This window comes from Triturus cristatus, chromosome 12, assembly GCF_964204655.1.
Source record: "Triturus cristatus chromosome 12, aTriCri1.1, whole genome shotgun sequence".
Classification (NCBI taxonomy): Eukaryota; Metazoa; Chordata; class Amphibia; order Caudata; family Salamandridae; genus Triturus; species Triturus cristatus.
Window position 1 is genome coordinate 114238321 of NC_140595.1, and position 20423 is coordinate 114258743.

A 20423-nucleotide genomic window follows, 5' to 3' on the forward strand; every position below is an offset into this window, starting at 1 on the left:
ACAAATTCTCCCCACATGATGATGATGACAATTTTTATTTGGACCTACAAGAGGTCACTGGGCTGGACACTTCCCCCGACACTGGGCTGGTCTGCCCCCACCTTTTGCTCCTTTCATGGAAGAGCCTGATTAATTTTCCATAGCCATCAGAAGGGTGGCTGAAGTCTTAGAGCTACAATTGCCTCCAGTTGAGATAAAAACCAATGTTCTCAAGGAAGTGTTGCAACCTGGATTATTGTCACCTTAACCCCTAATGCCATTTAATGATGTCTTGACCAACACTCTCGTGGGCACTCAGGCCTAGCCCTGCTCTTACTCATCTGAAAACAGACAGGTGGCCCATTGTCACAGATGCACCCTGGGCGACCCTGCCTTCCTAAAGCAGCACCATACTACTGAAAGCCTGATAGCATAGACCTCCACTAGAAAGGTTAATCCCCACTACACCCTGGACAGAGAGTTGAATAGAATTAAAGAGTTTAGGAAGAGGCTGTTTCCTTCCACTATCTTCGCCCTATGGTCAATCAACGGCAGCTGTTTGCTGGGAGGTCGTTGCATGTATTATGGGACTCGTTGCCTGCGATTCTAGCAGCAGCTGCAGAGGAATTTCATGATATTTTGGCCCAAGCCATTAAAGATGGCCAAGATTCAGCCAAGAATGCCATCCACTGAGGCCTGGGCATGACAGACTGCTTAGGCAGAGTGGTCAGCGCTAGCGTGGTGCTCCAGTTCCACAGGCTTCTCGGGTGGCGTTCAGGGATTCCTCGTCATTATGCCTTTTGACGGGTCTAGCCAAGGCTGGCTCACCCTCTAGCTCTTTAAAGAGAGTAGAGCTACTGAGTGCTCCCTCAGTCTTTTCGTACCCTGCTAGGCGGTATGCTCAACAATTTCCCCCATTTCAGGATATCGCTTAAGGGCTTCACCTTCAGGCAACCTCAAGGCCGACCACCCCATTAACAGCCCCCACATTCTTGTGGCGGTTGGCGATCTGGCAGACAGTTTCCAGTTTTTACATTCATTGTACCAAAGAGTATCGTGTAGGCGATCAGCTCTTGTGGGGTTCCACAGAACAAAGAAACCCAAGGTGGTGCAGCAATGGACTTTGTCTAAATGCACAGCCCTCTGCATTAAGGTCTGGTGTGTGATGGCCAAAAGCAGTCTCCGGAAGGGTTGAGGGCCCATTCCACCAGATCCTGGGACGCTACCACTGCCTTAGCATGCAGAATACTTGTCCTGGATATTTATCAGGCCGCAACGTGATAGCCAGAGCACAAGTTCACAAAGCACTACTGCCTTGTCAGCCAGGTCCAACAGAAGGGGGCGTTCTGACCATTCGGTCAAGACCCACCAGACCATACTCATCGATGGGGCCCCAAAGAGATGCTCCAGTGGTAGTGAGCTCTGCTGAGAATGTGTACAAGGCACAGCTTTCAGACCTTTTTAGATCCTCAGGGTAGAGGTGCTAGAAAGAAACTGCACAGAACTGTAACATCCTCTGGGAATGAGCACCACAGACGGAATTCACAGACTAGGAAACCCTCAGGGAAGGGGCATCAGGGACAGGCTACATAGGCTGAGAGATCATTAGAGAGAGGTCACCGAGAACAAGGTAGCAGGGACACATTTCCCCGACTGTGAGATCTCCATGGATGACAGTACCAGAAACAAAATTCACACAAGGTTTGATATCATCACCGAAGAATGCACCAGAGACAGGACTCACAGGATATGGGACCACCAAGGATGATGGTACCAGAGACAGGATTCACAGGGTATGGGATCCTAAGAGAGGGTTTGGCAGAACCTGAGCTTTTTTGTGAAGAAGCTATCGGTGACATTATTCACAAGATGTAAGATCCTCAGTGTAGAAGATACCAAAGACAGGATTCAAGGGCATGAGATCGATAAGGAAGAAGGTACCAGAGTCAGGATTCACAGGGTGTGAGATCACCAAGGAAGACAAAACCACAGACAGGATTAGCAGGTTATGATATCCTAAAATAGGGGATAATAAGAGACGGGTTTTGCAGAATCTGAGCTTCTTTGTGAAATGACTATCGGAGACAGAGATGAACAAGATGCAAAATCCTACGAGAAGGTATCAGAGAAAGGATTCACAGGCGGTAAATCCTCAGGGAGTGGGGAATAGAGGCAGAAAGGCTCCTTAGGACATGTGATACACATGCAGGATTCACAACCTCTGAGATTCTCAGGGAGACGCAATGGAAGCAGGAGACTTGAAAAGGCTGAGAGATCTTCAGACATCAAAGACTTTGAGATCCTTATGCAGAAAGCAAACTGGTCTGGCAGGCTCCAAAGGCTATGAGGTCCTCATGGAAGAAGGTGTCAAATGGAAGGACTGCCAAGCTGTAAGATACCCTGTGACGTAAGTATTGGAGAAACATTTTTGAGGTTGTGGGAAGCAGATAGCGAAGAGTTCACAGTACGAATCTAAAAGAGTGGTCACTACAAGTTTCACAGGCTGTGAGATCCTCGCAGAGAAGGTAATAGAGACAGAAAGGTTCCATACACTGTAAGACCAGCGAGGAAGGGCGCACCATAGGTCACAGTATGTGGGATCCTAAGAGAGTGTTCATAAAAGATAAATATCAAAGGTTGTGAGCTTCTTTGTGTAAACAGGATTCGCAGGTTGTAAAATCTTCAGGAAGAGGGTGTTATAGGCAGAAAGGCTACATAGGTTGTAAGATACGCATTCACAATTCATAACCTGCGAGATCCTCAGGCAGCGGGCAGGAAAGGAAGACAGGCTCCACAGGCTGTAGGATCTTCGGACAGGATTTACAGGTGTTTAGATCCTTGGTGAGGGGCTAAGGACGTAGGCAGGTCTGAAAAGCTGTGAGATCCTTACAAAAAGCAGCCTATGAGGCCCCTTGGGAAGAAGGCACCAGAGGAAGGATTCCCAGAATGTGACTTCCATGGAAAGAAGGAACCAACGTAAGGATTCCTGGACTGTGACATCCTCTGGGATGAAGGAACCAGAGTAAGGATTCCCAGGCTGTGACATCCTCTGGGATGAAGGAACCAGAGTAAGGATTCCCAGGCTGCAACGCCCCCTGGGAAGAAGGTACCAGAGGAAGGATTCCCAGGCTGTGACATCCTCTGGGAAGAAGGTACCAATGGGAGGATTCCCAGCCTCTGACACCCCCTGGGAAGAAGGTACCAATGGGAGGATTCCCAGGCTGTGACACTCCCTGGGAGAAGGAACCAGAGGGAGGATTCCCAGCCTGTGCCATCCCTGGAAAGAAGGAACCAGAGTAAGGATTCCCAGGCTGTGATATCCCTGGAAAGAAGGAACTAGAGTAAGGATTCCCAGGCTGTGACATCCCCTGGGAAAAAGGTACCAGAAGAAGTATTCCCAAGCTGTGACATCCCTTGTGAAGAAGGTACCAGTGTAAGGATTCCCAGGCTGTGACATCCCTTGTGAAGAAGGTACCAGAGTAAGGATTCCCAGGCTGTGATATCCCTGGAAAGAAGGAACCAGAGTAAGGATTCCCAGGCTGTGACATCCCCTGGGAAAAAGGTACCAGAAGAAGTAGTCCCAGGCTGTGACATCTCTGGAAAGAAGGAACCAGAGGAAGGACTCCAAGGCAGCGACACCCCCTGGGAAGAAGGTACCAGAGGAAGGACTCCCAGACTGTGACACCCCTTGGAAAGAATGAACCAGAGGAAGGATTCCCAGGCTGTGATATCCCTGGAAAGAAGGAACCAGAGGAAGGACTCCAAGGCAGCGACACCCCCTGGGAAGAAGGTACTAGAGGAAGGACTCCCAGACTGTGACACCCCTTGGAAAGAAGGAACCAGAGTAAGGATTACCAGGCTGTGACATCCCAGTGAAGAAGATACCAGAGTAAGGATTCCCAGGCTGTGACATCCTTTGTGAAGAAGGTACCAGAGGAAGGATTCCCAGGCTGTGACATCCCAGTGAAGAAGATACCAGAGTAAGGATTCCCAGGCTGCGACATCCCATGGGAAAAAGAAACCAGAGGAAGGATTCCCAGGCTGTGACATCCCAGTGAAGAAGGTACCAGAGTAAGGATTCCCAGGCTGTGACATCGCTTGTGAAGAAGGTACCAGAGTAAGGATTCCCAGGCTGTGACATCTCTGGAAAGAAGGTACCAGAGGAAGGATTCCCAGGCTGTGACATTCCTTGTGAAGAAGGTACCAGAGGAAGGATTCCCAGGCTGTGACATCTCTGGAAAGAAGGAACCAGAGGAAGGACTCCAAGGCAGCGACACCCCCTGGGAAGAAGGTACCAGAGGAAGGACTCCCAGACTGTGACACCCCTTGGAAAGAAGGAACCAGAGTAAGGATTCCCAGGCTGTGATATCCCTGGAAAGAAGGAACCAGAGTAAGGATTCCCAGGCTGTGACATCCCCTGGGAAAAAGGTACCAGAAAAAGTATTCCCAGGCTGTGACATCTCTGGAAAGAAGGAACCAGAGGAAGGACTCCAAGGCAGCGACACCCACTGGGAAGAAGGTACCAGAGGAAGGACTCCCAGACTGTGACACCCCTTGGAAAGAAGGAACCAGAGTAAGGATTCCCAGGCTGTGATATCCCTGGAAAGAAGGAACCAGAGTAAGGATTCCCAGGCTGTGACAGCCCCTGGGAAAAAGGTACCAGAAGAAGTATTCCCAGGCTGTGACATCCCTTGTGAAGAGGGTACCAGAGTAAGGATTCCCAGGCTGTGACATCCCATGGGAAGAAGATACCAGAGTAAGGATTCCCAGGCTGTGACATCCCCTGGGAAAAAGGTACCAGAAGAAGTATTCCCAGGCTGTGACATCTCTGGGAAGAAGGAACCAGAGGAAGGACTCCAAGGCAGCGGCACCCCCTGGGAAGAAGGTACTAGAGGAAGGACTCCCAGACTGTGACACCCCTTGGAAAGAAGGAACCAGAGTAAGGATTACCAGGCTGTGACATCCCAGTGAAGAGGATACCAGAGTAAGGATTCCCAGGCTGTGACATCCTTTGTGAAGAAGGTACCAGAGGAAGGATTCCCAGGCTGTGACATCCCTGTGAAGAAGGTACCAGAGTACGGATTCCCAGGCTGTGACATCCCTTGTAAAGAAGGTACCAGAGTAAGGATTCCCAGGCTGTGACATCTCTGGAAAGAAGGTACCAGAGGAAGGATTCCCAGGCTGTGACATTCCTTGTGAAGAAGGTACCAGAGGAAGGATTCCCAGGCTGTGAAATCTCTGGAAAGAAGGAACCAGAGGAAGGACTCCAAGGCAGCGACACCCCCTGGGAAGAAGGTACCAGAGGAAGGACTCCCAGACTGTGACACCCCTTGGAAAGAAGAAACCAGAGTAAGGATTCCCAGGCTGTGATATCCCTTGTGAAAAGGGTACCAGAGTAAGGATTCCCAGGCTGTGACATCCCATGGGAAGAAGATACCAGAGTAAGGATTCCCAGGCTGTGACATCCCCTGGGAAAAGGGTACCAGAATAAGTATTCCCAGGCTGTGACATCTCTGGAAAGAAGGAACCAGAGGAAGGACTCCAAGGCAGCGACACCCCCTGGGAAGAAGGTACCAGAGGAAGGACTCCCAGACTGTGACATCCCAGTGAAGAAGGTACCAGAGGAAGGATTCCCAGGCTGTGAAATCTCTGGAAAGAAGGAACCAAAGGAAGGACTCCAAGGCAGCGACACCCCCTGGGAAGAAGGTACCAGAGGAAGGACTCCCAGACTGTGACATCCCAGTGAAGAAAGTACCAAAGTAAGGATTCCCAGGCTGTGACATCCCTTGTGAAGAAGGTACCAGAGTAAGGATTCCCAGGCTGTGACATCTCTGGAAAGAAGGTACCAGAGGAAGGATTCCCAGGCTGTGACATTCCTTGTGAAGAAGGTACCAGAGGAAGGATTCCCAGGCTGTGACATCTCTGGAAAGAAGGAACCAGAGGAAGGACTCCAAGGCAGCGACACCCCCTGGGAAGAAGGTACCAGAGGAAGGACTCCCAGACTGTGACACCCCTTGGAAAGAAGGAACCAGAGTAAGGCTTCCCAGGCTGTGATATCCCTGGAAAGAAGGAACCAGAGTAAGGATTCCCAGGCTGTGACATCCCCTGGGAAAAAGGTACCAGAAGAAGTAGTCCCAGGCTGTGACATCTCTGGAAAGAAGGAACCAGAGGAAGGACTCCAAGGCAGCGACACCCACTGGGAAGAAGGTACCAGAGGAAGGACTCCCAGACTGTGACATCCCTTGGAAAGAAGGAACCAAAGTAAGGATTCCCAGGCTGTGATATCCCTGGAAAGAAGGAACCAGAGTAAGGATTCCCAGGCTGTGACAGCCCCTGGGAAAAAGGTACCAGAAGAAGTATTCCCAGGCTGTGACATCCCTTGTGAAGAGGGTACCAGAGTAAGGATTCCCAGGCTGTGACATCCCATGGGAAGAAGATACCAGAGTAAGGATTCCCACGCTGTGACATCCCCTGGGGAAAAGGTACCAGAAGAAGTATTCCCAGGCTGTGACATCTCTGGAAAGAAGGAACCAGAGGAAGGACTCCAAGGCAGCGGCACCCCCTGGGAAGAAGGTACTAGAGGAAGGACTCCCAGACTGTGACACCCCTTGGAAAGAAGGAACCAGAGTAAGGATTACCAGGCTGTGACATCCCAGTGAAGAAGATACCAGAGTAAGGATTCCCAGGCTGCGACATCCCATGGGAAGAAGAAACCAGAGGAAGGATTCCCAGGCTGTGACATCCCAGTGAAGAAGATACCAGAGTAAGGATTCCCAGGCTGTGACATCCCTTGTGAAGAAGGTACCAGAGTGAGGATTCCCAGGCTGTGACATCCCATGGGAAGAAGAAACCAGAGGAAGGATTCCAAGGCTGTGACATCCCTTGTGAAGAAGGTACCAGAGGAAGGATTCCCAGGCTATGACATTCCTTGTGAAGAAGGTACCAGAGGAAGGATTCCCAGGCTGTGACATCCCATGGGAAGAAGGTACCAGGGGAAGGATTACCTGGCTGTGACATTCCTGGAAAGAAGGAACCAGAGTAAGGATTCCCAGGCTGTGACATCCCAGTGAAGAAGATACCGGAGTAAGGATTCCCAGGCTGTGACATCCCTTGTGAATAAGGTACCAGAGGAAGGATTCCCAGGCTGTGACATCCCATGGGAAGAAGGTACCAGGGGAAGGATTCCCAGGCTTAGACATTCCTGGAAAGAAGGAACCAGAGTTAGGATTCCCAGGCTGTGACATCCCAGTGAAGAAGATAACAGAGGAAGGATTCCCAGGCTGTGACATCCCAGCGAAGAAGGTACCAGAGGAAGGATTCCCAGGCTGTGACATCCCGTGGGAAGAAGAAACCAGGCGAAGGATTCCCAGGTGTGACATCCCAGTAAAGAAGGTACCAGAGTAAGAATTCCCAGGTTGTGACATCCCTGGGTAGAAGGTATCAGAGGAAGGATTCACAGGCTGTGACACACCCTGTAAAATATGTACAAGAAGGTGGATTCCCAGGCTGTGACATCCCTTCTGACGAAGGTACCAGAGTAAGGATTCCCAGGCTGTGACATCCCCTGGGAAGGAGGTACCAGAAGGAGGATTCCCAGGTTGTGAGAACCACCGCCACAGCACTCTAGCGAGAAGATCCTGGCTGTGATGTCCAACTGTTAGGAGCATCAAGACAGGCTTGACCCAGAGCGAGATTCTGAAGACGTCATGAGTGAATGACATCCTCAAGGAGGCCGAGACAGGTTTCCTAGGTTGTGAGACACTGAACAAAGGGACACCAGCGATAGGTGTCACTGAGAGCCGCTGCACGGGGCTCTAGAAAGATGTTCCTTCAGATTAGAGTTTCATCAGTGAGCGGATGAGAGACAGGCTGGACACGCAGCGAGATTCCCAGCTCTCTCCTTCAGCTGCTCACACTTGGCCCTGGGCCCTGACAGCGCTCTCTGGCTCGCCCTGAGTGGGCCACCGGATGCCGAAACTCTCTGAGCGGGGACATGCGTTTTCCCTCCGCAGTCATCTATGAAGAGGGAAACCGCAGCCCCCTTTAGTCTATAAACATGTTTGTCCCCCGTGTGTGATTTACTGCTACAAGCCTTGTGCATCATTGGCAGAGCCCTGCTTCATGGGTGTCCCTGGAGCTGAAAAAAAACCACTTCATCCTCGATTCCTGACCAATGATTAGAAACCAAGGCGATTAAGCAACGGATGAAAACGCGGAGGAGGGAAAAGTGAGCTGCTTCCCTGTAGGTGTCCTGAAATTAAGGGTATTTTATTCTACGAGTGCCCAAAGGCCTCTCTTGAAGACATTGTTATTAGTATTATTATGAGTGCCAATATTAACAATCATTTGTGCACATAAGTGGCAAAGCAGTCCCTCACTTTATCTGTCCCTGTTGTAGAATGCTCAGGGGTGTTCATCCTCGGACCAGGTTTTAGGGTGACCAGAATTCTCAAGCAAAAAACGGAGACATTTCACAGAAGCAGAATGACTACAACTTTTTTTTCTATCGAGCGCACAGAATTACAGCGCTCCTCAGCAGAAAATTACAGAAGAGGCAGTAACAACATAAATAAAATACAATTTTTAAAGCCAATAGCATGACTGTTAATTCAATTGCTTTCTTTTAACAGCTGTTAACTATCCCTGCTTTGAAAAACATAAAATGGCACCGCCCTCCGTTCTCAATCGATCCTCTCTAAAAACGGAAACATGAGTTACATTTCCCGAAATCTGCAGGGACTGCTGGTGGAAAACCGGGACGCCTGGTCACCCCAATTTTGGCGATGTGACGTGGTAGAATGCGCAGGAGTGTTACTTAGACCAGGCTCCGCGAGCCACTGTGACTCGGCAGAATGTTTAGCGAACTGTGACGCGGCAGAATGCTAGCGAGCTGTGACGTGTCAGAATGCTTGGCGACTCCAGCTGTGACCCGGGAGAATGCTTACCAAGTTGTGACGCGACAGAATCCTTGGCGAGCTGTGACGTTTCACAATGCTTGGTGAGCTGTGACGCGGAAGAATGGTTAGCTGTTCTGGCACGTCAGAATTCTTTGGAGCCCTGACGTGGCAGAACGCTTGTCGAGCTGTGACGTGGGAGGCACGAACACTGGTAAATGCTCAGCACACCAGACGTTTTGCTTTACTGAACAGTTTTGAAGAAGGTCCCCAAGCCGCGGTACAGCAGTCACTCTTTTTCTGAGCATTGTTGTAGAATGCTTGGCTATATGCATTGTTATATAGTCTCCCTTTTTGAAGAGTGTGTAAGAATACAGGAGTAGGGGTGGGCGGAATTTGCGCAATTCACTTTCGCAAATTATCGCGAAAATGATAAAAATTTCCGCAAACACGCGGAAATATCACGAAGATGCGGAAGTTTTTCTCCCGCCCGTTCGCGGTATTTTCTGTGTGGTTGCGGCTTGCCAACTTACCCATGCGGTTGCTCACTGGCGCGGCAATCTTGTTTTCACTTGTCTCGCGGTGCATGATCGCGAGAAGAAAGACGTGATCGCGCGACGAATGACGTTACTGCAGGCGCGAACTGTCGCGAGACAGCGCAAATGGCTACCAACAATCTAACATCTCGTGGAGAACGCGACCGGATCGGGAAAACTTGTCGGAGAACGCGGGGATTCAGGTAAGGCGCACGCGAGAATGTATTATTTTACAGCGCGAGCAAGCAAAACATTTCCGGTAAAATGCAGATTGCGGAAATTTTGACATTTTCGCGCTCTCTGCGGAACACAAAAATGTCAAATTATCGCAACTTCCGCGAGCGGAACGGAATTTTAGCCCAGGCCTATACAGGAGCACAGCAGGCGCGTCCCCCTTCCTGAGCACGCCTGTGGAATGCGCAGCAAGAGAATGTTGACTGAACGGCGACGGGCGTGATGCTCCAGGCGGACTCCGTTTCATATCAATGCGACGCACAGTTTGGTCAGCTGTGACATAGCAGGCCTGCTCAATTTATCTAAGCTTATTAGATGTTCAAAAACTACAAAAGGTATCTCTCATTCCGAGTATACTGGATGAATGCTGAGCAAGCTGCGATATAGCGGGTGCGCTGCCTTTCCAAACTTTGTGACAGAATACAAACAGGTACACGGCGCCATCTTGTTCTGTTTTTCAATGGTGGCTGCAGGCAGGCAGGCCAGCAATGTGTAGGTCCATCCAGGGGGGCTGCTCCCAAGTGTCCTTAGCAAACAGAAAAAGGTGACAACCACGACATAACACTCAGAGGTGCAACCCGCAGAAGGACCGCACAATACATTAAATCAGGGCTTTTAAGTGGGCCGGGTCCTGCCGGTGCTCAGCACCGGAAGTTCTAAAAGGCAGATGCTGAGACGGGTCCCTATCGGGCTCTCCATTTTTGTCCTCCCCTCAGGGTGAAAAATACAACTTACTTTTGCAGCAGCACCACCCATCGATGCTTTTGATGTAACTTCAAAGAGACTCGTTATAATTCCCACACAGCTTCATCATTTAAGAACTGAAGCATTTTCAATATTATATACAATGAAGCCATAGCTGTTGCTTATTTATTTTATGCAACTAACAACCATTGACAAAGCCATTCGTCCTGGCTTGCTGTATGTGTAACATGTCCCCAGCTTGGAAAACCTTCAGTACTAGGGGGGGAACTTATGCCATGGCTCTCTTCGCAGTACACAGAACCCACCAGGCCAGCCTGGATCTCAAAATTGACAGACGATCCTCTGCCACCCTGGTGGAACCACTGACCATCCATCGAGGTCTAAATAATCCTGTTAGTCCGCTTAAAAATATAATTCAGTTAGCCATGAAACACTCTCCCCGATCCACTAGCAAACTTGGCTTTTTAGCCGAACTAGAAGCCCGAATCCCAGCTTGAGAAGCCAAGTTGCAGCCCAGAGCCACAAGCGTACCCCCAGAAGCAGCTGACCATCTCCCACCAGCATAGGTACCTTTCCCCCAGAAGCTGCAGCTGCACCCCCTGAAGCACGGTCTCACTTGCCATATTGCTCAGGGCTGACACGGATGAGCAAGTCCCAGCCCGGAAGTGAAAGTCCTCCTCAGAATTCTTAGTCCATGGCTCATAAACCAAAGAAACTCTCAAGAAAAGCAAGACACTTCACTTAAGATGTGCTCAGCCCCCCCCCCCCTCAAAATCCTCTTAATAATACTATGTCACTTCCACAGAGAAGGCCTGTCTCTCCCACAAACCCTAGATTCTTCCCACCATCACTAGGCCTCCTCAAAAACCACAAATACTGTGCAATAAATCTGTCTTTCCCCCATAAACCTACACAGTTGTAAACCCAATCCCCTCCCCATAATCCCAAACATCTCCCTGGAAACCCCAGCCCTTCCCCAGAATCTCAACCCACCCCACCCTCTAAGCTCGAGCCCCCCTCTAGACGCCCCCCGCCCCTCCCTCTCCCACAGAGAGGATGAAAAGCCCCCTTACATGCTTCAGTTCGAAGAGCACCTCCCGGGTGAGCTCGATTCTCTTCCGGTTGATGTGCTTCACGGCCACGATATTCCCCTGAGAAGAGAAGAAGACCGAGAATCAGGGGAAATGACAACAACAAGGGCAAAGATCAGGATTCATAAAGGTCAAACGAGTTACTGATGATAATGCCGGGGGTCAGTGCTGGTGTCAGAGAAACGCCACTGGTCCGGCCAGAAATCAGACATCTTGGAACCAGAGAAAGGTCATTTAATACTCCATGGAACAAGAGGGCTCTATTGGGGTCAGAGTGCAGACTGAAAGGTTAGAGGTCTGCAGAGAAAGGCAACCTCCCTCCCCAGCTCATGTGATATGTACATGTTAGAACACACGACACGAAGGCAGAAGACATGTGGGTCATCACTGGAGGCAGCATGCACCGAGAGAGATAAAGAGAGGCCAGTGCCACGTGGATAAAGACCACTTCATTAGGCAGAGGGCACAGGAGGAGGGCACTGCTGGTATTGGAGAAAGGTCATTGGTGGGAAGTGAGGGCAGAGCTGGGTCAGCGCTAGGGAAGGAGGATAGAAAAAAATCAGTACCCCAAAAGGATACTGTTACCCATATGCTGATTTATTTACTCCTAGTTTGCATACACTCTCTTACTGCTAACTAGTGAACACTGGTAGGTATAACGGACAACCCAACCTACCCTTGAGGGCTCGGGCACAATCAATGAACAGGCAAGTGTGCCTTCAAGGGATTTATTGAGGTACTTAGTTATGTTATTCTGAGTCACAGTTAGGTGCAAGGTTTGTTATTTACTTGCTAATTGATTTCTTTTGACAAACTATTTTCTAACACAATTTGTTATACTTCTGAAATAATCATATAGAAATATATCCCAAGGGAGTATATATCGCAAAGCAGGAAACAGCAAAAATAGCAAAACAGCATGGGTGTGTATAAAACTAATGAATTTTATCTTCAGATTTCATAAAAGGGTACTGGAAACAGCATTAACAGCTGTTAAAATGGGGTTTTATTGGCAACTCCAACTTGCAATGTTTTTTGCTTAGCTTCTACGTACTTTATGATGCCTATTAATTATATGCTGCCCATCCTGCGCTTACCGCTGGAAAAAATGTAAGCATACACTACCTTGTCAGCGACTGATACAACATATGATGACACTTGTTTTCGTTTGTTCTCTTTAAAAATCTCAATAAACAGATTTGTTAAAAAAAAGAATTGAGTTTTATTTGCCCGGAACAGTGCACAAGTCATACGTAGACACCACCAGACCTTATCCCACGCATATTCGTACAGTGGTTAGTTAGCTTCTTTAAGAAAGAACCAATCAGTGTTTGTTTTTCACCAAACCCTGATGGACGGAGAGAGGCCGTTGGTAATAGGAGGAAGCCTTTGGACAAGGAATGTTGAGTCACCATAATGGTAACTTCCATTCTACGCCTACTTTCTGGTTTTCTAATTCACAACTTGCAGTGGGATTGCACTGCATACAGGGGAGCAGGAAACAATGAACAGACAAGGCCTAGGTGAATGTACTCAGAAGAGTCTTCTGATCAACTCCAGTATGGCTTCAGGAGGAGGCCTCAAGAGGAAAGTGTCCACAGAATGCATCTGCTATGCCCACCTAGCAGCCAATGCATATTTCTGACTGGTACAGCCAGGGGGTGCCACTGAAGGTCTGCTCGCTTGGGTGGGGGATGCTAAGACATACGGTGGAGGGACTGTCCTATGCAGCGAGTAGAAGTGGGAGATGCAAGACATGATCCATAGGCAACGTTGTCCCTACCGTCAGCTCTGAATACATTACTGTCTCACAAAGGCCATCTGTGGAACAAAGCACCATGATTTTATGTAAGAAACAGGATGTGGCTCTTGAAGTCAGAGCTGTGAGGCTTCTGCTTATGCAAAATACATGTAGGAAAGGAAAAAAATAGGGAAAATCTCATTCAATTGGCACTTACTCATCACCTTGGGAACAAAGTGGGGTGAGTCTTCAGGACACCTCTGTCCAAGCTTGACATGTTGAAAAGTTCAGAGATGCATAGGACATCAGCCCTGCTTGAAATGTCAGGCTAACAGTAAAGCAACAAGAAGTAAGTCTCCCAAGAGAGAAGTTTCAAATTGGGGGGGGCCATGAGCTCAAAGGATCTGTGTATCAATCTGCCAGGTATTGTAGATCTCAAGAGACCACTGTAGTTATTCTTGGATAAAACCGGCTTACCCAGCCACGCTGGATTCCAATCTATGCTTTAGTTAAGTTGAAATGGTAGGTCTGGCACGTGTTTATGAAATTCTGATTCGGCTAGGTGTTTCAAAATGGATCAGAATTGTCTTCTGAACACACTGATGTCCTTTGACAAGGCCCAAAGCAGAACCCTAGTCACTTTCCTCTACTATTTTGTGTTGAAAGCCTTTCTGGCAACCACCAGGACATCTACGTTCTCTCAAGAACGGCTGAGGTGGTCAATCGCATCTCCTCACTACTGCTGTGATAAAGGCTTACGGGCGCCAGAACGTTTTCAGCACCAGAACGTTATGTGGAGATGCATAGCCAATCTTTCCCATAAGGTATTGACAGAGAGATTAGTGACCCCAACTATTCAAACTGCTGAGGTGGTCATGGCTGCCATTTACTAACTGCGGAGCATTAAGGGGGAACCCACCAGGAATTTAGGGACGTGCGCCCACTATATCAGGAAGGACAACAAACGTGGGTTGACTGGGATAGGCCGGGACGTGCGGCCAAGCAGCGGATTCTTGTGCTCTACCTTATGGAGCTCAGGGAGAGCACGTGAGGCTTGGTTTTGAGTGCCACCGCGATGCATGGCGCCAGTTATCCCAGAAGGCCCTGTAACCACCAGTTAAAAGGCCTTCTTTTCTAGAAAGGGGTCAGGGTTTGTTTCTGTGCCAGTACTCTCTCTGGTTCGAGGGAAGGTCTTTACAAGTCTGTGTCCAGATTATTCTAGATTATCCAAATCATCGTTAATGGTGTTAGCAAGGATTCGGCTTAGTACATTGAGACACCAAGATCAAGCATTGTTCTAATGGTCATGGCAAGACCTGACTTTGCTGGCTCCCTTGGTGAACTTCTCATGGTGCAATCATCCATGTAGCTGTAGCATCTGCAGGAAGGGTTTCATAGAGGCCAGTATCTTGATGGGGACACCGGGAGTCAAGATTAGGCCACAGGACACCATCTCGCACTGACACTGCTGGTTTCCTACTGGAAAAGAGCCAACTCATTATGTACAGTAGAGCAGGTACATAGAAGTAAGAGCTTAGGAGGTCCACTGAAAACAGCAAAAGGTTTGGACTGGAAGGAGTGCTGCAGAACCTAAGCAAAACTTGGTACTTTTAATTTCTGCAGAGGCATTGGTTGAGACCCTAAAGAGCTACAATGGGGAGGACACCTCTGCTGTTTTTCCTAACGTCGAAGGGAGTTATAAATAGCTCATCTCGCTTTTGCAGGGCAGCGCCTAAAATTAGGGGCCTGTTGACCTCCTACAGAAGTTACCAGATTTACAGTGGGGATTTGCTGGCCTTGATGGAGATGTCTGGGGAATTTTAAGAACATTACCAAGATAATACTTGCATTGTGATGATTTCTGTCCAGTGGTGATTTTGGAGGGAAAGGTACGCTCCATGCCACTGGAGTGGACTGGGCATTTTGGTTTGGAGTAGAACCTAGAAAGAGAAATTTGAACTTCATAGTTCTGGTGAGGCCTGGGAGATGGGATTAGACTTTCTCTTAAACAACATTCTCCTGAACTATTGGCTGGGAACTGAAAAAGAGGAGGTGGCTACCATAGGCGTGAGGCAAAATCAGGCTCTAGTTTTAAAAGATAGAAATTCCTTTGAAAGCTGGAAATAGATGGTGGTACCAACTGGACGGTACTAAATTATTTGACATTTACAGTGCCTCTTTTCTAGCGTTGAAGGACCTCAACTTTAGAAGGCTCAAAGACGTTAGGACCTGATTTAGAGGGCGGCGGAAAGGGTGGTCTGTTTCAACGGCAATGGAGTACCCTTTGTGCTGTACTGAAAGTCCGCCCGCCTCATTTAGAGATGGGCGGACCTTCAGCATGTAAGCGGCTGAGACTGTTCCATATCTGCTACTGATATAAACCCCCTACAGAGGTTTTGCCATTTTTCCAACCGCCCTACTTAGAGTGGGAAAACAAATGGCAAGTTTATAATTTTACTTACCTTTATCTAAAATGTGCCATAAAGTGAAAGTAAAAACATATCAAGGACCCCCACGCCATCGGAAGGCCTGCAACTACAGCAGATATATGTAGAGCCGGGTTTCCGCTGGAGACCAGAGCCCTCTGTTCAGCACCTCTCCCAGATAAAGTCCCCAGTGCAGCAGAAAGATGTCCTTTGCCACCGTTGTCTCAGGGTGGGAAAAGGAAAGGAGTCTTCCACTCATCAGATTGCAGACTAGCAGCCAACACTGCAAATCTTTTGCAGTCTTCTGTGAAACCAGGATCACATTTGACAGGTTTCCTAGGTGCTGGGCTCACTGAAACGTAGGATGCCACTGCAGAGCCTACATATGCCACTTGGAATAATCAACAAGCAGGATGCATGGTCAAAAAGCCTCAGTACTGCTCTCCCCAAGATCTAAGACCAAGGCTGAAACAATGAGATCATAGCCTGAATGTCCTAGGAGGGAGGAAAGGCCCTGTATTGTACAGCGTCCAGAAGAACTCCTATAAAAGTAAACTTCTACAAAGGAGTCAAGTGTGACTTTGGTTTGGCTCATTGATCGAGAACCCCAAAGATGTTAAGGGGTTAGCTGTCATCTGGAGGTTGTCTACGACTGACTGTGGTAAGCCTACCTTCAACAGCCAGTCATTAAGGTAGTGGAAAGTTGGTATCCCCAACATCCGAAGATGCGCAGTGACCACCACCACCACCACTTTTGTGAACTCCAGAGGCACACTGGTAGGGCCGAAGGAGAGCACGCCCAACTGAAAATGCTCATGCTTCTTCTTAAAATTAGACCTCAAAATACTAGATGACTGCAAAAAGAACCTGTCGCTGCAGTGGCCTCATGAGAGGGCGCGAGTCCACACCCTTGACTTAAAGTGGAAGTGGGACTTAAACGAGGTCTGTGACTTCTTTTGTTTGGCGACATACTGCATGTCTTCACGGTCCCAGAATGCCTTTGGGCGCACAAGGGCACATTCTCCCCACACCTTGGAGTCCTACCCCGAGCTCAAATACCAGCGGTCCAGCTCATGTGGGTCCACCACCTGTTTCCAACAGTCATGGCAAGGTCTTATCCTGTAGACTCTGGTGAGGAACATTGTTTCCTCGCGCACTGGAAAAGATTTTGGAAGGACTTCATCAAATTATAAAAAGGGAGTGGATCTCGGTATCCATGTTCGGAGGTGCAGAAAGAAATGAAGTCTTTGCGGCGTGCAGGGGTGGCGTTTATATGCGGCTCCACTCTGTCACTTCTGGGGTGGAACAAAGTCAACAGAGAGCAACACGATGGTTGTATGATGTTACAACGCATGCTTTTAACCCGCATGCCGTTACAATGCAATTTTTTACGCCGACTTGCTGTCGGGGGTGCACTGGAATTTGGAATAGTATTATTTACTATTCCAACTGCAGTCTGTGCAACAGTAGGGAAGGTGTTGGAGTTAAATCCAACACCTTATACCCTCTACAGCAAGCCATTTTTGTTGTAATGGCTTGGGGGTAAAAGCATGCGTGGTAATGCATGGGTTGTAACGGTTGTTTCCTGACAGGACCCCCCTAGCGGAGCTGGAGAGCACGGCTGTGGAGACATCTGTATCCAGGCTGGCGCTAGGGAATTTGCAGATAGTAGTACCCATATGAAGTGTTAGGATTGTTGTCCATGGAGTACGCCTTCGTGGAGAGGGGGGCAGCTCTAGAAGAACTCTGAAGCCTGGTGTCCTGTGGAGATAAGACTGCAAGTAATAGGTGTGATATCGATCGGCCTGGAGCTGCACTGTAGACTCCAATGCAAATTCTCAACCCTTCATGATCTGGAGAACTTAGACGTAATATAAATTAATGAAGCCAGTTGGGCCCATTAGTTAATTTTATGTACCTCTCAGGTGATAGCTTCCTCTCCCAAGAAGGCACTAGAGGCATGCTTCTGTGGCCAAGGAAATTCAGATGCTGCTCCAGTGAAGAAGTGGCTTTGAATGATGGACTAGCTTTGAATACTGGCCTTGAACAGTGGAATCTGCACACACACGTTTCTTTCATTTTGGTTTTTGGAATTTATGGGTTTTTTTTGGTTCGACTTGGAGCCCCAGTTAAGGCACTCTAGGTGACTGCCTGATTCCCCTTGATTGACAAGACGCTCCTTGTTCCCTCCTCGTCAGGAGCAAATCCGTGAGAGCAACCCGTTGTGCACATCCTGAGTTCTGCACCTCGGCCTCTTCCAGAGTTTCCTCTCAGCATGGTCCTGCATTCAATACCTACTGCCTCCTGATGTCCCTGCTGAGAGGATTGGAGAGCCCAAACTCACCCCTCTCCCAAAATGGTCCCCTGAACAGGTTTAACGACTACCTCATCTCTTTTCTCTTCCAAAATGTCCTTATTGGTGTACTTGAAGAAAAACCACCACTCCTCTTTTCTCCCACAATGTCCGCGTTAACCGGTTTCAGATGTTGGCCTGGACCCATCCCAGAACTCAGAATATTTATGTGAGCTGCTCACACATACAAAATATCACATATAATATACAGCCCTGGAGACCACCATGGACAGGATGAATTACTGAGGATACAGAACTGGATCCAGATGACTCTCCTTCCAAGCGATGACACCGTAAGGGGAGAGCGGGAGAGGTTCTAGGGTAGAGGGGAGAAGATAACTGAGGAGAGAGTTGGAGGAGGGGAGCTACGGAAAGAGGAGGAAAACAATAAAGGAGGAGAGAGGGCATAAAGAGTAACTAAGGACAGGGGGAGGCAGAGTGTAAAGGGAAGACTAAAAGGAGAATGCTTACTGAGGGGAGAGATAGGGGAAAAGAGTAACTAAGATGATGTTGAAGATAGTGGCCAAGGATAGAGGGAAGGGACAGTAACTGAGGAGAGCGTAGAGTGGGGAAGTAAGACAAGAAGGGATGGAAGGAAAGGATGAGAGAAGGGGTTACATAATGAGGGACCAGCCACTGACAGCAGGAGGGGGGAAGAGTAAATGAGAAAGGAAAGGGATCTGATAGGAGAAAGGTGAAAAAGCGTGGCTGAGGAGAGAGTGGATATGTGTGATAGAGAAAAGGACAAATAAGAGAATATGCTTAGATATGGAGGAAAGTTAAGTGAGGAAAGTTGGGAGACAATAACTACGGACACAGGTGAAAACAGTCGGGTGAGGCGGCTAGGAGGTGGGGTACGACAGAGTCTTCTATTCAGGAGTCCGTTGGGTCACTCGTCAGGAGAAGGGCTGAGCTGCATTAACATCCTAGTTTTCTGGTTTATAGACACAAGCTGCACCAAGGTCTTGGATGAGGCTGACGTATGCCTGAAACAGATCTGAGGTTGCTTGTCGCTCCTTCGTATGAGACGTGGCTGGACTGCTCATTGAAAACTGATTTCAAACATGAAATAAATAAGCCCCAGTAGATCAGAAGAAGACAGAGCCGGACCCAAGCCCTTGCACAAAATATATATTCAATAAAAATCTACTACGACAGCACAGTAAATACTCAGTAACCGTCAGAACATGTTAGGGTGATTTATGAAAACATCAACAAAAGAAGAGAACAAGCAGGACTGAAGTACCAAACAGCACCCCGATATAAAAAGAACAAATGAGAAGAATACAGCCCCAGGAGCACCAGGTCAACTGGCAGGAATCACACAGACTCATTGTATTCAGTTGGACATGGACCACTTGCAAATGAGAACTGATACCTTCACCTAAATGACCGCAGTTAGAGAATCACTACAGTCAACAACATACACCACAGAAAAGTAAAAAGTAATCTCTAAAACATCAGCTCAGCAAAGCCACTAAATGTAAAAGATGACGAGGACGAGTACAGTCAGTGCCGTGGATCCACCCAACAAGGCCAATGTCAGTATCATAGAGAAGACGAAGAGACTGCCCCTTTGACAAACGTCACACCCGAGAGGGATAGCGGCTTGGACTCGGCGGCTGTGCATGGCGGCTTGGGCTCGTCCACACTTCCGGGAAATGACAGTCAGAGTGAGCACCCTGTTGGTTCACACCAATTGTGTTAGGCAGCAGCATGCAGGACTGCATTGACAAGCCAGGCTTCGCTGACAGCAAAGACCTGCTAGCCTCGGGCCATCGCCACATGAGCAGACCGGATCTGCAATATACATCAGGTTTGGCTGGAGCATCACGCACTTCCAGGGAAGAGTAGGATGTGGCAGAGAAAGCATAGGAGACGTAGGAGGGCTTGGGGGAGGCCATGGCATCCAATCCCTGGGGCCCCGAGACGTTTGGCTCACCTGACAACTGGCAAGGCTCTCAATACCAAAACCTGAATTTTAGTTGGGGAGGGTCCTACGCAGCACCCATATTCTATGGATACTGTTGGAGCCAGACCTTCCAAATCCACCAAACTGTTTGCGACAAATGGTGCTGGATCCTCGAGCGTCCATTGGACTCACGCAGTCCCCAAGAACTCCATGTAGCACTGTTGTGGTTAATTTTGTCCTCCCCATATTCTTTTTAATCTACATATTTAAAAACAGTATGTTTGAACTTTGGAGCTTGAGCTTTACCTTAGTCTGGGTGCTGTGGTCTCAATGGGGATGGCCATTTCTCCACAGGAATAGCCTGTATTATATAACCTGCAGTGATGTGATCGAGGGGGCAGCGGTCAGTGGCACAGTCTGAATGCTTGTAGCCTTTCCTTCCTCAATTTCTCTTTGAAAAGTCTTTCCTAACTCTGACCATTCCAACACACTGATTATCATCACAGGTTCTACTTTCCAGTTTTTTCGTTTTTTTTAGTGCCCTTCCCCTGT

The 20423-nt window shown here is 48.5% G+C and overlaps 1 protein-coding gene across 1 annotated transcript in view; it reads right to left on the reverse strand.

Annotated features, from left to right (window-relative positions):
• Positions 1–20423, reverse strand: part of NPR1 (natriuretic peptide receptor 1) — a 735215-nt gene that overhangs the window by 187876 nt on the left and 526916 nt on the right. The window contains exon 10 of the mRNA XM_085639850.1: positions 11422–11499. Coding sequence (XP_085495976.1) covers positions 11422–11499 — 78 coding nt within the window. The remainder of the gene's footprint in view (positions 1–11421; positions 11500–20423) is intronic.